This window comes from Mus musculus, chromosome 5 (genome assembly GCF_000001635.26).
Source record: "Mus musculus strain C57BL/6J chromosome 5, GRCm38.p6 C57BL/6J".
NCBI classification, from domain to species: domain Eukaryota; kingdom Metazoa; phylum Chordata; class Mammalia; order Rodentia; family Muridae; genus Mus; species Mus musculus.
In genome coordinates this window covers 146,286,049-146,303,109 of record NC_000071.6, presented here as the reverse complement: position 1 = coordinate 146,303,109, position 17,061 = coordinate 146,286,049, and the positions used below count along the sequence as shown (strand labels likewise).

The following is a 17,061-nucleotide window of genomic DNA, read 5'->3' as shown; positions in this document are numbered from 1 at the left end:
GCTCTAAAAAGGAGGAACCAAGGGTAACGGAGTGGAACTACCATTACCAGAACTAGCCGACTATAAAGCTACCTGTCCCCTGTGCTACAGACCTAGACAGCTGACCAGAGTGCACACCTCAGCCTAAGCCATCAGTTGTCACCAATAAGTCACTGGGAAGAGTTATACAGAGGCATGTTTTAAAATACAACAAAAGACCCTTGGTGAATTTGAAAAATATAGTTGACACCATACATTGATTTATGAAAAATAAATTTATTACATAACACCTTGTTTTTAACAATGTTCAATTTTTTTTTATTCAGAATACTTGTGTCATTCATGTAAAATAGTTTGATACAGTACGTTGTATGTTATAGCTTTTTATTTTCCCCTCAAAAGTTCTAAGGCTCTCCTACTCCCTCTCCTTTGCTGAAGTAAGGGCACCCTAAAAATGTGCGAACAACCTTTTAAAAAGAAAGTTAACTGAACAAAATTGTAATAGCACTACACTAGGCAGCTTCAAATCAGGACAGAAGAGTGCGGACTGACGCCGTGCCTCGCAGAGGTCACCGTGCCTCGAGGAGGTCACCGTGCCTCACGGAGGTCGCCACTCATGCTTTTGTATTCAGAAAGCATGCTCACAAATCAGCAACACCAACGAGGAAAAGAAAACCCTGTCTGCAACACTCATTTCAGTTTGCTGAACCAACAGGCTTCTATCAATGACAACATATTTAATTACTATCAAATAGCAGCTTTAAGACCAGTCAAGTCGTCATAGGTTGAAAATAAAAACAAACCTCTAAGTTGGAAATTAATCTTTGGGAGCTCTGAAACCTGTCAGTAGAAACTATGTGGTTCTTTTGTACTTTCAAAACAATCCAAGCAATATTCTTGGTCATAAAACACTGATTTATGTAGAAGATGAATCAACCCACTGATAAGACACTAAAAAGAAAGGTGTACCAAAATAATCTTTAAATCTTGGTTATTTTGTTAACATAATCTGTGTTTCAAGTACCAGTTAAACCTTGCGTCTGTGTGTACTATTGGTCAGATCACGCTGTTACACTCAAAGTCACCACACACGAGGACAAATGCTCGCCCTAGCACATTTCACAGCTTCAACTGCTACAGACTGTCACTGAAAACTATGCTTGGTCAGTCTGAACCATGTCAAGTAAACTATGGAAGTAGCAAACCCACAACACAACTGTGCTAGCACTTTCATTTCAAGTCTAACTCCAAACTTAGGTACAACCTGGAAGCTACCACCCCAATCTGTGACAACTGGTGGAACTCGGCTACTGGACATTGTGAAGATGTGGTTGTACAGTACATTCGCATGGCCCACACCAGGTTCCCGCGAGTGCCGCAGCCAGTCCTGCAGCATGAGCAACAGTGCACTGACAGACTCCAGCACAGCTCAGTACCGATGTGTCTGATGTGAGTACTGTGGAGGCTGCTGGGAGGTAGCTGAGTATCCCATGCTGCTCTGGGGCTGTGATGTGCTTGGTCCAGGGTTGGGATAAGCAGCATGTGGATTGGAACGCTGGAAAGAAGACGAGGGAAAAGCGTGATTCAGGGACTTCTCGAGGTAGCTTGGCCCCACGCCATCAAGGCTGATAGGGAAGGGAATCTTGTTTCAAAGAAGCAAAGATGTATAAGTTTCTGTAAGGCACTAGCTTTAGAATTAAAATATAAAAACACTGGCTAAGCAGCAGCAAACCCCTCAGCTGGCCCATACAAAGCAAAACAGAGCAAAAACAAACAAAGCTCCCAACTCTTCCCACATCAGCTTCTCTCCAGGAAGGTAAGAATTGGGACACCATGTGGGCAATTCTGATCATATCTTGCGACATGAGCATGAGGCACTCAGTGTGTATATCCAGAGTATATAAAAGCTCGTAGGCGGACTGCAGAGATGGCTCAGCGGTTAAGAACACTGACTCTTCTAGAGGTCCCGAGTTCAATTCCCAACAACCACATGGTGGCTCACAACCATCTGTAATAGGATCTGGTGCCCTCTTCTGGTGTGTCTGAAGACAGCAACTGTGCACTCACATATATTAAACAAACAAACAAACAAACAAACACGTATTTAACAAAACAAAACAAAACAAAACAAAACAAAACAAAAAAAGCTGGTAGGCATGGTGGCTCTCTGTAATCCCAGCACTTGGGAGGAAGAGACAAGATCTGTAGGGGAAGCTGGTCGGCTAGACTAGCTAACATCTGCAAGCTCTGGGTTCAGTGTAAGACACTGCCACAGTAAACAAGGGAAAGACACCTGATATCAACTTAGGGCCTGAACACACACACACACACACACACACACACACACACACACACACACACACACACCACATTCTTACATCCACATGCCTGTGTGCCCACACATATAAAAACATACACAAACTCATACATCCTTCATGAGCTGCATTCTACCATGTAAGGGCACTTTCTGTGCAGGGCTTCCCCAGGCAGGCCACCATGTTCAGAACACACAGCCACTCAGTCTTCCCACAGCTTCACATTCTAGTCACTGTTTCTACTCTGCTGCTGCTGATGCCGTCTGCAAGCGATTTCTGTTCTACCTTCCTCCCCACACTTAAGACATGGAGAACATCCAGGTCTCTCTCTTACTCAAGGCTGAACAGAAGTAGGTGGGATCTAAGAGCCCGTGGCCTTGACTCCTCTTCTACAGTGCTCAGGAACAAAAGCAGCCATTGGCTAAGTTCAAGGCACACATGTTTAAGCTGACTTACCAACTTCATTTTATAGATGAGAAACACTGAAGCTGTGTTTTGCTTCACTTTGCACGAATGCGTGTGGAAACCGGAGGTGATGTTGATTCCTCTCCACTTGACACAGAAGCAAGGCCTCTCAATTGACCCTAGAGCTCACTTGACTAGAATCCTGTCTTTGCCTTTGAAATGACTGGACCAAAGGGGTACAGATGGGCCACCAAGCCTCCAAGCACTTACACGGGTGCTTGAGTCTGAATCCTCCTGGTGAAGGGACTTTACCTGCTGCACTATCTCCCAACCCCAGCAGATGTGCTGTAAATGCCACAGGTCTCAAGTTACTGGACTTTCTACTCCAAGTCTGTCCCAAGAGCTGATCCCTTTCTAGTCTCCATGTCTGTAGACTTCCATACCTATAGCATCCCATGCCTGTGTCTTTCCAGGAACACAAACGCTACTGTAGTCCACACTTTACAACAGATCGTTTAGAAACCCCACAACAGCAGGTCAGTAGAAGCCACTTGCAGTACCTGATAGTCGGAGGTCATGATGAGTCCACCTGAGGTAGTGGTAGGAGGGACAACTCTCACTTTTTTCAAGGGGGGCCCCTGTGCGTGGCCGCTGTCCTGGTTCCCCGGATGGCCAGTTCCGTTAGTGTGGTTGTTGCCCTGCTGCTGCTGCTGGGTCTTCTCAATTGGTTAAACAGAAAACACAGTTCAACTCAGGAGGAGAACAGAAACTGGCTGCGTGCCAGAGGCCCGGAGGCCATGCAGAAGGCACTTCCAACTGTACTTTAATACTTACTTTGTCTCCTTTCTCATCAGGCTCTTCTTCTGTTAAAAATTCTCGTTTGGGATATGGGATCTGACAACCGGCGAAAACACTAGTCACAAGAGAAAAAGAAGAGAGCTGTCTCACTGGCTGCCTGGTATTTCCAATGCTTCATCTAGGTGACTCGCTGTCACTCTCTAAGAAGACGGGACTGTGTTTCCATAGTTACAGAGATATAAGCATCTTTCATGCGAGTCTGATGCAAAAAAATCCTTTAACCAATGACACTGCAGCAGGCAGTCTGAAGGTCCTTCTCTGCGTAACCTCATCAATAATCACCAACTAGGACAGCTCTCTCATCCACTACCACAGCTCGCAGTGTTTCATCTGCCCTTCCACGGTTAAAACAAAAGATGATAAAGAGAAGGCAGATTTATTTAGAACTGCTACTCCAGAATATCAGAACCCTTGACTGCAGGCAGCCCCACAAAATCCTAGCAAGTAGAAGGAGCCATAGCACAGTGAACGCATCACTGAGTAAGAGGCATCCATTTCAGCAATGCCTCTTAACCACAAAACCAAAACTGGCATTAGAGCAGAGACGCTCAGTTTCTTCAGGTCCCTCAGAGGCGTGGCAACTTAGTGTGACAAGAGAAGGAAGCACACTTAAAGATGCCAGTCACAGGAAGCCAGCAGATCTGCCACTTACTCTGACGTGGGAAGTGGGTCTTCTAGGAAGTAGGGGTCCTGCATGGCCTGCTCTGAGGTAATTCGCTTTATTGGGTCCATAGTGAGCAACTTCTGAAGCTGAAATCACAAGTCATATATCAGAGCATGCTCCCACAGAAACGTCGGTGTCTACGCCAAACCCTGACTCACAATTTATCCATTGAGGGTACTGGGCAGGTCAGTTTACCTTTTTATAACTGTATCTCTCCAGATGGAAAATAAAAACATCACCAATTACTACAGCTTGTTTTCAGTATTAAATGAATTGTGATGGTTCTTTAGAAAGAATCCTAAGTGTGAGTATTGTAGCTACACTTAGCTCATCCCTGTCACATCCAGAGATGCTATACTAGTGCGAAAATGCAGCACCATCTGCAATGTTTGTTTCTCCCCACCCCACCTCTCCCCCTCCCCCCTCCAAGACAGGGTTTCTCTGTATATCAGCCCTGACTCTCCTGGAACTCAGAGACCTATCTGCCTCCCACCCAAGTGCTGGGATTAAGGGTGTGTACCACCACTGCTCTCTAGGAATGTTTATTTCTAATGTGATATAAGAGACACCTGAACAATGGCCTCCTGCTCTGATCTGCAGACTTCAGAGTGCAGCACAATTGTTGCAAGGCTGAGAGCTGAGGCCTGATCCCACAGCCTGACAGATAGAGAGCTGAGCCCTGTGCCCAGAGTCAGATAGAGTGGTGTGTGTATGTGAGAGAGAGAGAGAGAAAGAGAGAAAGAGAGAGAGAAACAGAGATGTGAACAGGAATCTAAGAACTTGCATTTCCAACAAGTTCCCAGTTGGGGTCTGTGTTGCTGGACTGGGATTGGTTTGAAAAGTAATAAACTAATAAACAAAGATTTAAGGAATGATGACTCATAGAGGATAAGAGGCCTTACAAATATCTTTAAAATGCAGAGATAGTAGGACTCATTTAAGATACCAACTTTCACTTGGCCTGAAAGTAAAGTACATGTGAGGTCCTGTGGTTAAAGTCCAGAATTAAAGAAACTATTTTTATTTTTTAAAAGATTTATTTATTATATAAAGTACACTGTAGCTGTCTTCAGACGCACCAGAAGAGGGCATCAGATGTCATTACAGATGGTTGTGAGCCACCATGTGGTTGCTGGGATTTGAATTCTGGGATGAGCAGTCAGTGCTTAACTGCCGAGCCATCTCTCCAGCCCTAAACTATTTTTAAAAATCAACAAATAAGCTACAAGGATGGTGTCATGGTGTATGCTTGGCCCAGGGAGTGGCCCTATTTGGAGGTATGGCCCTGTTGGAGTGGGTGTGTCACTGTAGGTGTGGGCTTTAAGACCCTCATCCTAGCTGCCTGGAAGTGAGTCTTCTGCTAGCAGCCTTCAGGTGAAGAGGAAGAACTCTCAGCTCCTCCTGCATCATGCCTGCCTGGATGCTGTCATGTTCCTGCCTTGATGACAATGGACTGAACCTATAAGCCAGCCCCAATTAACTGTTGTCCTTATTAGCGTTGCCTTGGTCATGGCATCTGTTCACAGCAGTGAAACCCTGAAATGGTCTCTCGGGTTCTGCTGCTCTCAGACTGCAAGGAAGGCACGAGCTGAGGGATACACCTGGCAATCCCAATAATGCCTTTTGACCAGTATTTTGTTAGGATCAATAAGTCTTAGATCATGAAGGATACAACTTTATTTCCCAATTTGAGCCCTGTTGCAAAAACATTTGAATAAATCACTATCATATATATGATGTGGTATCATGGCATGGTAAGTGCTGCCTTGTAAAATTCAGTAACAGCCAGAGGATGGCAGAGAAGTAGAAACAGTAGCGGGAAAGAAAGCATAAGTCAGGATCAGAAGAGCTCACTGCCCAGTGGTTTAGCTGCTATGAAGGAAAGTCAAGGAATTCTCAGCTAAGGCTCCAATGGATTACATTTTAAAAGACTCTTAGGCCCAGTGAAACACATGCTTGCCTAGCCCTCCTTGGATATATTGTAGCCCTTCTGTGAGACAAACTGAGAAGCGTTTTCTGTTGTAGCCTCACAATGGACAGCTATAAACCTAGTGAGCAATGGCCAGCTGAGTGTGACCACCCTGTGGTGCACCAGCCTGCAGAGTCTAGCCTGCTCTGTTTGCATGACCACATGCCAGCTCTCCAGAACAAGGAATAAGCAAAGAGCGTTCAAAACTCAAGTTTATGAGGTAACTTGGGAGCTAAAATTTTATAAACCATCTTTAAGTAGATGACAGTCTAAAATTGGTGTATTATTGTTCAGGGTGACTATCTAACGTGAACAAGGCTTTATTTAGATTTTATTCCCATAAGTGAACAAAAACAACTACAATGAAAAACAAGGTAGATGTGGTTTCTGAGTGGCAGGAAGGCTTTCTGTTGGTACTTTCTGTAACTTTTAGGAATTCCTCTGAGATGCAAGGGTTCCAAGCAAGCTGCTGTCTCAGGCTTACTCACCAAGTGGAATGCTTTACTATCGGGTTTAACTTTATGCTTTTCCATATACTTGATAAGGCTGCAATTGGTATACCTGAAAGAGAAACGCCAGGAAACATCCACATTAGATTAGAGCTGACATTTACATTGGCTGATAGCTACCCACACACTGTTCTGATCATAGCTACACATCAACTATGCTCTGAGCAGCATAAAATAGCAGCATTAAGCCAATTTTATTCTTCATTCGATATCCATCTTAGTCTTTGGATGTTTGTTTTCTGAGGTTTCATGTAGCTTAAGCTGGCCTGTCCACTCTGTGTAGCATGACCCTGAACTTCTGACTCTCCTGCCTCCATGGAGAGGGCTGGGATTATGGGTACACACTACTACACCCAGATATAATAATGACTTGACTTTTTTTTTTTCTCTTAAGACAGGGTGTCATATATCCCAAGATGATCTTAAACTCACTACAGAGCTGAGCATGACCTTGAACATCTAATGCTACTAGTTAGGATTGCAGGCATGCACTACCAACCTCAGTAGGGGTTTTTTCAAGGTGCTGGGGAATCAAACCCAGGGCTTCATGCATGCTAACAGGCACTCTACTAACAGAGCCACATTCCCAGCCCCACAGTCACTCCTGAGTGGGTACTCATGATGAAATTCAAGACAACTTTATGAACGCATCCTGGGGGCATTTTCCCCACAGGAATTATTTTAAATAACGTTTGTGCCAAAGGTTCAACTTAGCCTTACCAGTAAGGTTGCCATTAGCTTGCCCTGTGTAGTATTGGACTCTGCCTACCCTTGGTCTTGTACCTAATTAAGCAAAGTGAAGCATTCACTCTTTTCTAATTAAACCTTGCTTTCAATTGTACACACTTTAAACAGGTGCACAAGTAGCCATAAGCAAGGTTTGTAATTTTTTTTTTTATTATTTCTTTGGCTTCCCACTTCCCACTAATATCTGGCTTCTAGAAAGTAGTAAATAGGGGAAGAAATGAGATGATTTTCCCTCCTCAGCTGCTAACAAGAGCCACCTCTCTGTCAGTTTATTATCTTACAAAATGAGCAATAGCATCAAACAGTATTGATAAGTAAGAAGAACTCTTCAGTAACCTCAGACAAGTGCTGGGGCATGCTGAACACTTAATTTTTTGTGACTATTCTGGAAAAGGTAAAATCACAAAGGGTCCATTTTCTTTCCAACTTACGTATTTCTTCTGAAATCTTTCATTAATGTTGAATGTTCGGGCATCTTTTTTATATCTTCCCAATCTTTATCTGTGAAATACATTGATAAATGTTTATGTTGCCTAGGCTCCTAGTCTCAAGAATGCTAACAAAGATTACTTTGAGAGCTTTCTAAGACTGGCTCTCATAGGAGTGCTCAAGCTCCGGCTACACCCCGTGGCCTTCTGGCTCGACACCTAATCACATGTCAGCCTACCCTTGCTACTCTGTTCCATAAAACTTGCCAGTATTTGTTCTATCACTAGAAGGAAAAAAAAATCACAAATAAATATTTGTTATTAAATGGCCCTATATATATTAGTAAACCCACTTATTTTTTCTCATTCATCAAATTTCTTGGTTCTATCAGCAAGCAGTCTTTTTAACTGAGAGAGAAATCTAGGCTCTTTTCCCTGACTGGCTAGACATACTTCTCTGGATGGCAGGCAGTTCTTCTTTCACATCCCTAAAGCTCCTCCTGACATTATCATGGCAAATGCTGGGACCCAGCACGGATACTGCTTGCTATCTTGGCTACTCCTAGTAGTACTGCTCAACACCATGTGTGGGATGGAGACAAGAACAACTGCTCCAGGTAGTCGGGGCAGCACAAGTACTGAGGACATATGCTAGCTCAGCTGCCTCTCGGAAGCTGCCAGTGGTGAAACCAAGGGTCTGCTAGGTGCACAGCACTATATATGCCAGCAGCTGAGAGCACTGGCCATCTGTCCTCCAAACATCAATCAGTGCAAACTAAGTACACACTTCAACTTTAAAATGGTATTTCCTCCTCAACTACTTGTTTGCTCCAGTTTCTCTGCTTTGCCAATGTTTCAGGCTAAAAAACCTTAAGGTGACCATTTAGTTTTCCCTCAATTATATACTTCGTTTTAAAGGTTATGTATTTGTCCATTCTTTTCCATTCTTATTATGTCTTTACGACTGTGGGGTTGTTATAGGTTGCTGGTTTCCTAACTTCAGTTAGCCCACTCTGTTCCACGGCCACAGTAACCTTTCTTAAGCAGAACCCAGGCCCTGTCTACGACTCAAGTGTCTACTATGGATCCTAGCTCGCTGGCTGCTGTTTGCTTTCCTGGCTTCTCATTAACTGAGCTATCTGAACTGTTAAACCCACGCCGAGAATCATCCGGACTGTGGTCCTCATTGCTTCCAATCCCTGCCATGTCTTCTTCCCATGCCTCAGAAATCGTGAGTGACTTGGATCTAAGAAGGAAGGAGTATTTCCTTTAGCCACTCAAACCAGGTCTACTTTTAAAAACATCTAAACAGTGTAAATGCTTAAGAGGGCAAGAATCAATGTCTATCTGCCTGCCTCCCTGCGTGCGTGCGTCTGTCTGTCTGTCTGTCTGTCTATCTGAGACAGGGTCTCTCTATTATGTTATTCTGACTGTCCTGGAACTTGCTCTACAGACCAGGCTGGCTTGAACTCACAGAGATCCACCTATTGCTGCCTCTAAAGAGGGCTGAAATTAATGGTGTGGCTACCACACCCAGCTCCTTGACAATGTATTTTATTCAGGACAGTAGCATGTAATGAGTAAATGACAATCTTAACCAAGTAATGTCTTCCCCCAAATACTGGGTCACTCTGGAGAAGGGAAGTCTGTGTAGTTGTTCTGAATTTGCTGATAATTCATAATCCTACAAGGAGAGGTGGGGCTCTATCCGTCTTAAGCTGTGGTGACCTAAGCAGCCGGCCCAACAGGACACTGCCAGTCACGTGGTTGACTGGCCAACATCTTGAGGTGCTTTCTCCATACTTTCACTATTGTTGACCCATGGGCAGTTTCTGAGGCTGGGGAATCACTGGTCTGTGCTACAGCTAGGACCTGAGATCCAGCAGGAGAGATGTCAACTCCAGAGAGGTGAGTACCCATACATTTTCTCTCTGCTGTAAAATCCATGGCTGTGACTTTCACTCACACCCTGGCGGCTTTAGCAAGACATTAAAAAAAAATGCTGACAAATGAGGGAGCAGAAGTGTGGTTCCTCCACAAGATGTGGCTCAGAACAGCTCTCTGCCTAGCCAGAGCCTTCAGCCTCAGCATTCAAGCGGCAGCTATGACATGTGCTGCCAGAAAAAAAAAATCCTTCCACTGCTTGTTTTAGTTTACACTGGCAGGAACAAAAGGCCTCAAGTTAACCCAGCTATTGCAAGATCTCATCATTTCAAACAACAAAAGAAAACAGAAAACCAAAAGGAAAACAAACAAAAACCTCACTGAATTCAGAAAACTCCTAAGTACTTTAATGTTGATATTTGAATTCTATAAATTTTGCTATTTCTGTGATTCTCTGAAAAAAAATCAAAGTCATAAAAACAAAGAATCATGTATACAAGCTTTCATAAGCCAAAGCCACAACCTTTCCATAGAAGAGAGCAAACAACAGTGATTGAGAGCAAACAACAAAAGCAAGTGTGTACCTGCAGGGAATCCCATTACATTGAATATTCTGTCCAGCTGGTCATGGTGATAAGGATTACTAGTTTTGATGTCCTCTTGTCGACAGTGAAATATTGGTTCTGACGTTAGTAGTTCTGCAAATATACACCCTATAGCCCAAATATCTTTAAAAGAAAAAGAAAAGAAAAACAAAAACAAAAACAGAAAAGAGAAAATAAAAAGGAAAAAGGAAAGGAAAAAGAAAAAGGAGGAAAATAAAGTGCTTCTTTCCAAAAGAAAATGCATTTTTACTTCAATGGGGCGTGCTCTTTCTCTGTTTCCTGCACATTAATAGTAATCGCTGGGCAAGCAAATCACTAAATACCACAGGCCACTGTAAATACCCCCACCCACCGAACTGCCATTGCTGTGATATCTCATCCGCCCAGTGACGTCATAGAAGCCTCTGTGTACTTTCTGAATCGGGTGAGTTTTAAATGCTTAAACATAACTACAACCATAACTACAGTCTGCATATACAACATGGGGGCCACAAACAAATGAGACCAAACCAAACAAACATAAAATCCATAGAACCCTTGAAATTGGGCACTTGCCAGAATACAGGAACAGTTTTCATGATATAATAATTTTATTTTGTTTATTTACCTGTTAATTTTCAAGCCTATTAACTATCTTCCGTCCTAAAGCTAACAAGAAAGACATGTATTCTATTTCATCTCTTCATGCTAAGGCAGCGTCATCACTTTTACAAAGCTAATGGAACACAGGAAGTAACAAAAAAATCTTCAAAATGGGTATAGAGGCTATAAATTAGTAACAATTATTTACAGTAGACAAACTGCAAAGTAAATTCCTTTCATTCACAAGACATCTGTTCACTTTCATTCATACCAAGTTTGTATTCAACAGAACTATTAACAGAGGCAAGACCCGCCTACTCAGAGCGTGAAGCTGAGCATGCCCCACACTAGGTTAGGTTTGGCACCCAGCGGGTACTGTCTCCCTTACACAGTGCTGTGCAACAGCAGATGCTCATCAAGTGCTTTCTGCATGACCTACACAAACCCACAAGGACAGATTACAAAAGTCATCCTCATGCTGAGGCCGACTACTCGGGTGTCCAAGAAACTATGGCTCAAGCAGGAAGTGAGAAAAAAAGTGTTAGGAGAATTTCTGAACTTCAGCACTGAAATATATTTATCACAATTATGATTTTTAAATATTTTCATACATAAAATTCTCACTGTATATGTAAATTATCATATTTACATTTTGGAGTGACAAGTTCATGTATTTACATAAAGATTCATAAATTGAAGACTTGGTTAATTTTTTTTAACCACATAATTTTTTCACCTAAGAAAACTAAGATGATCAATAATATCCTTTCATTTGGGGGAAGAGGTTCTTTCTTTTGGTTTTTCAAAACAGGGTTTTTCTGTGTAGCCCTGGCTGTCCTGGAATTCACTCTGTAGACCATGCTAGCCTCAATTCAGAGATCTACCTGCCTCTGCCTCCCAAGTGCTGGGATTAAAGGTGTGCACTAGCACTGTCCCACTAGACAATACTACCACATAGGTTTTATCAAGAAACAGGTTAGGCTATTTTGTTTTAGTGTTAGAGGGTACACAGGAAAGCTACTGCATATAAATGTAATCTCTGACCATCTTAACCACTTAGGCAAGCTAAGGATTAAAAATGGGTAATGGATCATTTGCATTTTAAAAACTCAACTTACAATATACTCAAAAGATACTACAATGATTCATCTAGCTAGTTACTGAAAACCCTGAAGAATGGAGTAGTTTCTCCATGCCAGCATGGCAGGTGTCACTCTTGAAGGAAAAGAACAGTGGTTGACTGACCCAACCCTAGTCACTTCAAACTTACAACTTCCATCTGTCTCTTGTGTGCAACAAATTTCTACCTTTCACCCTCACCAATCACAAATTCTAGTCAGATAGTTAGGTCTTTATTCCCTAAAACTTCCTAATTCTCTCGAAGGCGTCTCTCTTCTCTGCTCATGTTTGAAAAGTCATGGGAGGCTCTACCCTGTTTACTTTCCTGCCGCTTCCTTCCCACTTCTCCAACATGCAGCAGCCATGTGTTGCTGTCAGATGATGGATCTGTCACCTGACACCCAGAGGGAGGGAGGGAGGAGGAGGATTTGTTAAAGACTGTTTAATCCATAGTGCTGATTCTGTTTGTCCTTTCCCTGTTTTACCTCAAACTCCCCACTGGAGAGAACCAGCCAATCGATGCACACGGAACCCCTGGAGGCTGAGCAGCACTCAATCCCACACTCAGGAAGACTTTCAAGACAGCTCTAGTCACAGTTCTCTGGGAACTCAAACCTCTCCTTCAGCTTCCTCCCAACACCAAACAAACATAACTGAAAACCAGGACACTCAGGACTCTGTCTCCTAGATAACATACATGCTCACTAGCCCATTATTCTCTTTCTCTGGTTTAATAATTCAGCTTCCAGTGCAGTCCAAATGGATAAAATGGCCACAGCACTGAAGTGGGTTTGCAGTGGAGAATGGGCCGGTGCAGTTTTTCAAAGCCAGCCGTTTCCTTCGCGCACTCTGCAGTGAAGCCGATCTGCTGACCCAGCTCGGACCCCTCTGAATGGCACTGGGAGGGACACACATGCACGTGCTCCAGGTGCTTTGATCTCTAACTCCAAGGGCAGCTTGGCTGCTCACACATCAGCTGCCAGACAGCAAAGTCCAAATGCTAGACAGACTTCTCAGCAGGAACCTTTAAATGGTGTGGGGGATCTGAGTGCTTTACCAGTCCCAAAGACTACTCACATAAGAGTCAGGAATGAGAACCAGGTACAAACTAGAGCTGAAGGTTTCCTCTTACACTATCTTGTTCTTATTTAAAAATACTGAAATGTCAAGTTCATGACCTCTCAGATACAAACAACAGCTAAGAAAGGTACCTATGTTAACAGTTCCTGTAGACTAGGGGACCTGTCAGCAGTGAGCACACAGTTCCTGGGGACCAGGGGACCTGTCAGCAGTGAGCACACAGTTCCTGGGGACCAGGGGACCTGTCAGCAGTGAGCACACAGTTCCTGGGGACCAGGGGACCTGTCAGCAGTGAGCACACAGTTCCTGGGGACTAGGGGACCTGTCAGCAGTGAGCACACAGTTCCTGGGGACTAGGGGACCTGTCAGCAGTGAGCACACAGTTCCTGTGAACCAGGGGGCCTGTCAGGTGTGAGCACAGTTCCTGGGGACTAGGGACCTGTCAGCAGTGAGCAGAAACTGACCACGTCATTCTGTGCTTGTGTCCCTGCTGTCCTCTCATGCAGATTTTAAACTCTTAGGAACAAGGACCAGATTTTGACTTCATATTAAAGTTATTACACTAGCCCCCTGTTTATGTATTCATGAGGTAGAAGGAGAGAGATAATTACAAAGTTAACCCTGCACTCTCCCGTGTCAGATGGAGGATTAAAGCTGCTGGACTGTAGACAGTGAGGAACACAGTCTCAGGTGCTCAGAGCATGGGCTAATTTCATAATCACTCCACTAACTATACAGTCTGCTAAGATCTTACCAAAAGTAACAATGCTCTGAAATATTAAATTCTTTGATAATAAAAAATAACAATCGTATTAACTGAGAAAGCCATCTTCAATTTGTTTAAGAGTATTTTTGAAAAAATATTCAAATGTGTTTAGGTAGCAGCACATATTCAGAAACAGTATATATGTATATATATATGTATGCATGTATGTGTGTATATATGTATGTATATATGTACGTATATATGATTATGTATGTATGTAAGTATGGAAGGTTTATTAGGAAGCTGCTCTCAGGTAAGTTTATTGGCCCCAAGAACTGAGGTCAGGGCGGGTCATCATGGGTGGCAAGAAAAGGGAACAGAAAGAAAGAGTGTACACACAGAGAAAGAGGAGAAGAAGAGCCTGATTTTTAAAAAGTTAATATTTTGTAATAATTTTAGATTTATACAAAGCTGTCAAGAGATTTTTCATATCTGACTTATAATTTCTTTCTATGAAATAAAATGTAATCTCAAAGCAGATAAGAACATTAGTGAACATAAAGTTTTTGCCAAGTGAAAACCCAGGATGGATTCAAGATTAACTCAGAGGATGACAGCAAGCATCCTGTCGTTCCTATCTGGAGAATGGAAAAGGCTTCGCAGACATATGAGCAAAGTCTTGAATAAATTCGAATGCCTAGCTTTAGACAGTCCAGTTTCACCTGCCAACGGGGACTAGGCATTAGCGGGCTGTGGGGAGCGGCAGGAAGGCGAGTTCAGTATGCTGGGCTCTGGATCGCTTGGAGCACTGCACACGAGGCAAGGCTGTGATGTTGGGGAGGAAGCAAGATTACCCCAGATGGCATCAGCACAGACGCCTTCCTCCAGGAAGCTCTGTGAGGAGGCAGGATTCTGACTAAAGTCTGAATGAAAAGGAGAGAGAGTTGCTGTAAAGACGAGCTCTACACAGATGCTGCAAACGTTTCCGGTCCATGGAAGGCAGATGGAACAATGCATAAAAGGCCGCAGTCTATGGCACGGTGCCTGAGCAGCACTGTCCTACAACACTGCGGACGAACATGCCAAACCAGGAAGGACTATTGTTTCAACATCTAGCTGGCCCTTCCCATTTTCTACCAATGCTCTCAGCTGTTTGATATAGAACAACTGGGCCAAAAGTCAGGCGACTCTCACATCTGACTGGCCTCAGAACACAGACTGCCCCATTAAGGCACCTGGCTCTCCCTGGGGATGACAGCTGACTGTTAGAGAACTTCAAAGTGTGATCAGCAATCTGCATATTCCATGATCCAACACAGAGTTCCCAGGTGGCTCTGGTAACTTAATTCTTAAATACAAATAGAGAAACTAGGGGTCACCTAAGTAATTAAGGGACCTTACAACACAGATGAGAAATGGCGCAAATGGAAACAGAGCTGAGAGAGAAGAAAGCACAGGTTCTCTCCTCAGGTTGCCAGGGAGACGGCTGGCATTGAGGCTGAGAGTGTTTACTAACAGCAGCTCTCGGACTTTCAAAGCAAGAAGGGCGGCCTGCCGGAATCGTGGCAAGAAGCTTCCTCACTATGGTAAGAACGTGGGTCTGAGCTTCAAGACACCCAGAGAGGCCATGGAAGGCACCTCACAGACGAGATAGGTGCTTCACTGGCAACCTCTCCATCCGAGGGTAGATCCTTTCAGGGATGGTGACCAAGATGAAACAAGAGCATGTCTGTACACCTACAGTGTGCCCCTCAGTCCGTCCACGATTGAGCCCCCAAGATGGACATGCAGACAAGCATGACAAGTGCACTGGAATCCTTGTTTTCCAAGACATTAGCAAAGCTTTTCTCTGCATAAAGCAAAAGTCATGGTTAAAGGAGCTCCTAAGGAAGTCAGAAAGGCATCAAAGAAAAAGCGCAGTGGAAAACCCCACGAGGCCCAGCATCTCAGCAGCACATCCCACAAGAAAGGACAGGGAGACTCCGCGGGGAGATCAAAGAACCAGATACCTTAAGAATTGTCCAGAGACAGCAGATAGGGGCTGAATGACTGTGTAAAAATCACTCTAAGACGTGCAAATGAGAAATCAGTAGCATTCGTTCTCAGAAAGGGACAAGCTTACGTGACCCATGGTGACCTGAGAAGATGGATCTGAGAGCGAATTAACCACACTGCTACCTAAAGGCAAAGAAGTATCAGAGCACAACTGTAAACCACCTAGTAAATAAAGGTCTTTCCCAGAAATGCTACAGACAATAAGATGCTCTTCCAAAGACAGCCACAGGAGGAAAAACTAAGACACAATCATGGGATGCAGAAAGCACAACAGCCTAGAAGACTAAAAAGGAAAATGTTGGAAGGGTAGGGTGGGGTTACCTGTCACAGGAGAAGCGGCTGCCAGCCTCTAGGTCATCAACATAAAAGGAGAGGATTACAGTAAGGGTCACCTTATTAATGTGAGGCAGAAGAGATGTCAATCATGGGGAAGTTGCAGAAAAGGCTTCGGGTGAGAGCTTCATTTGCTGCACCATGTGAGTGAGTGAGCTACCGACAACCTGAATGGCAGCCACCAGAGGACCTGAGAAAGAGCGGCCCGCACTGTGACGTCACTAACACAGCTGACAACGGGACGTGAGGAAGCAGGAGTGCCTTGCTCCTAACTTTGAATAAGTCTTAACTGCTCAAGTTTACATGTTTTCTCTCTTTAGTTTCTGAGATATTGCCTAGACGTTAGCATTTCTTTGGTGACAGAAAGAACGTTTGTATAAAGTCGTAGAACTGAAAATTTTTAGTTTTCTCTTTTCATATAAAACTAATTTTTTTTAACTGAAAACATTCTGAACCTCTTTTGTAAAGAGACGTGCAATTTCATGTTATCAGGTACTAATGTGTATATATGGATAGTGAATTCTGGGGTTTTGTTTTTATAATTTTCTAATTCTTGATTTAAACATGTACAAAAATGTCTCTTTCACAGAAAAATATTTTAAAGCCCTGTAATTTTAACTAGTCCTACTCACCAATTGCTTTGGTATAATGTCGCGCTCCGAGGAGTAATTCTGGAGCTCGGTACCAGAATGTTACAACCACTGGATCCAAATCTGCTAAAGGCTTCAAAGGTGAATTAAATAATCGGGCAAAGCCCATGTCAGCTGTGAAAACAACAACAAAACCACATCAGTCAACAGTTTACTTTGCATATGCAGTCTCA

The 17,061-nt window shown here is 43.5% G+C and overlaps 1 protein-coding gene across 8 annotated transcripts in view; it reads right to left on the bottom strand.

Moving 5' to 3' along the window:
* Window positions 1–235: 235 nt before the first annotated feature.
* Cdk8 (cyclin-dependent kinase 8) overlaps window positions 236–17,061 on the bottom strand; it is a 72,080-nt gene continuing 55,254 nt past the window's right edge. For 3 of the 8 annotated variants that reach the window (XM_006504838.4, XM_006504839.4, NM_153599.4), the window contains 8 exons: window positions 16,871–17,002; window positions 10,343–10,486; window positions 7,878–7,947; window positions 6,679–6,751; window positions 4,210–4,307; window positions 3,534–3,612; window positions 3,260–3,418; window positions 236–1,534 (listed from right to left, as the gene is read on the bottom strand). In XM_006504838.4, the coding sequence (XP_006504901.1) occupies window positions 1,409–1,534; window positions 3,260–3,418; window positions 3,534–3,612; window positions 4,210–4,307; window positions 6,679–6,751; window positions 7,878–7,947; window positions 10,343–10,486; window positions 16,871–17,002 (881 nt within the window). In that variant the 3' untranslated portion in view covers window positions 236–1,408. The remainder of the gene's footprint in view (window positions 1,535–3,259; window positions 3,419–3,533; window positions 3,613–4,209; window positions 4,308–6,678; window positions 6,752–7,877; window positions 7,948–10,342; window positions 10,487–16,870; window positions 17,003–17,061) is intronic. The other 5 variants (XM_006504836.4, NM_001359991.1, NM_001359990.1 and 2 more) reach the window with 4 other exon arrangements.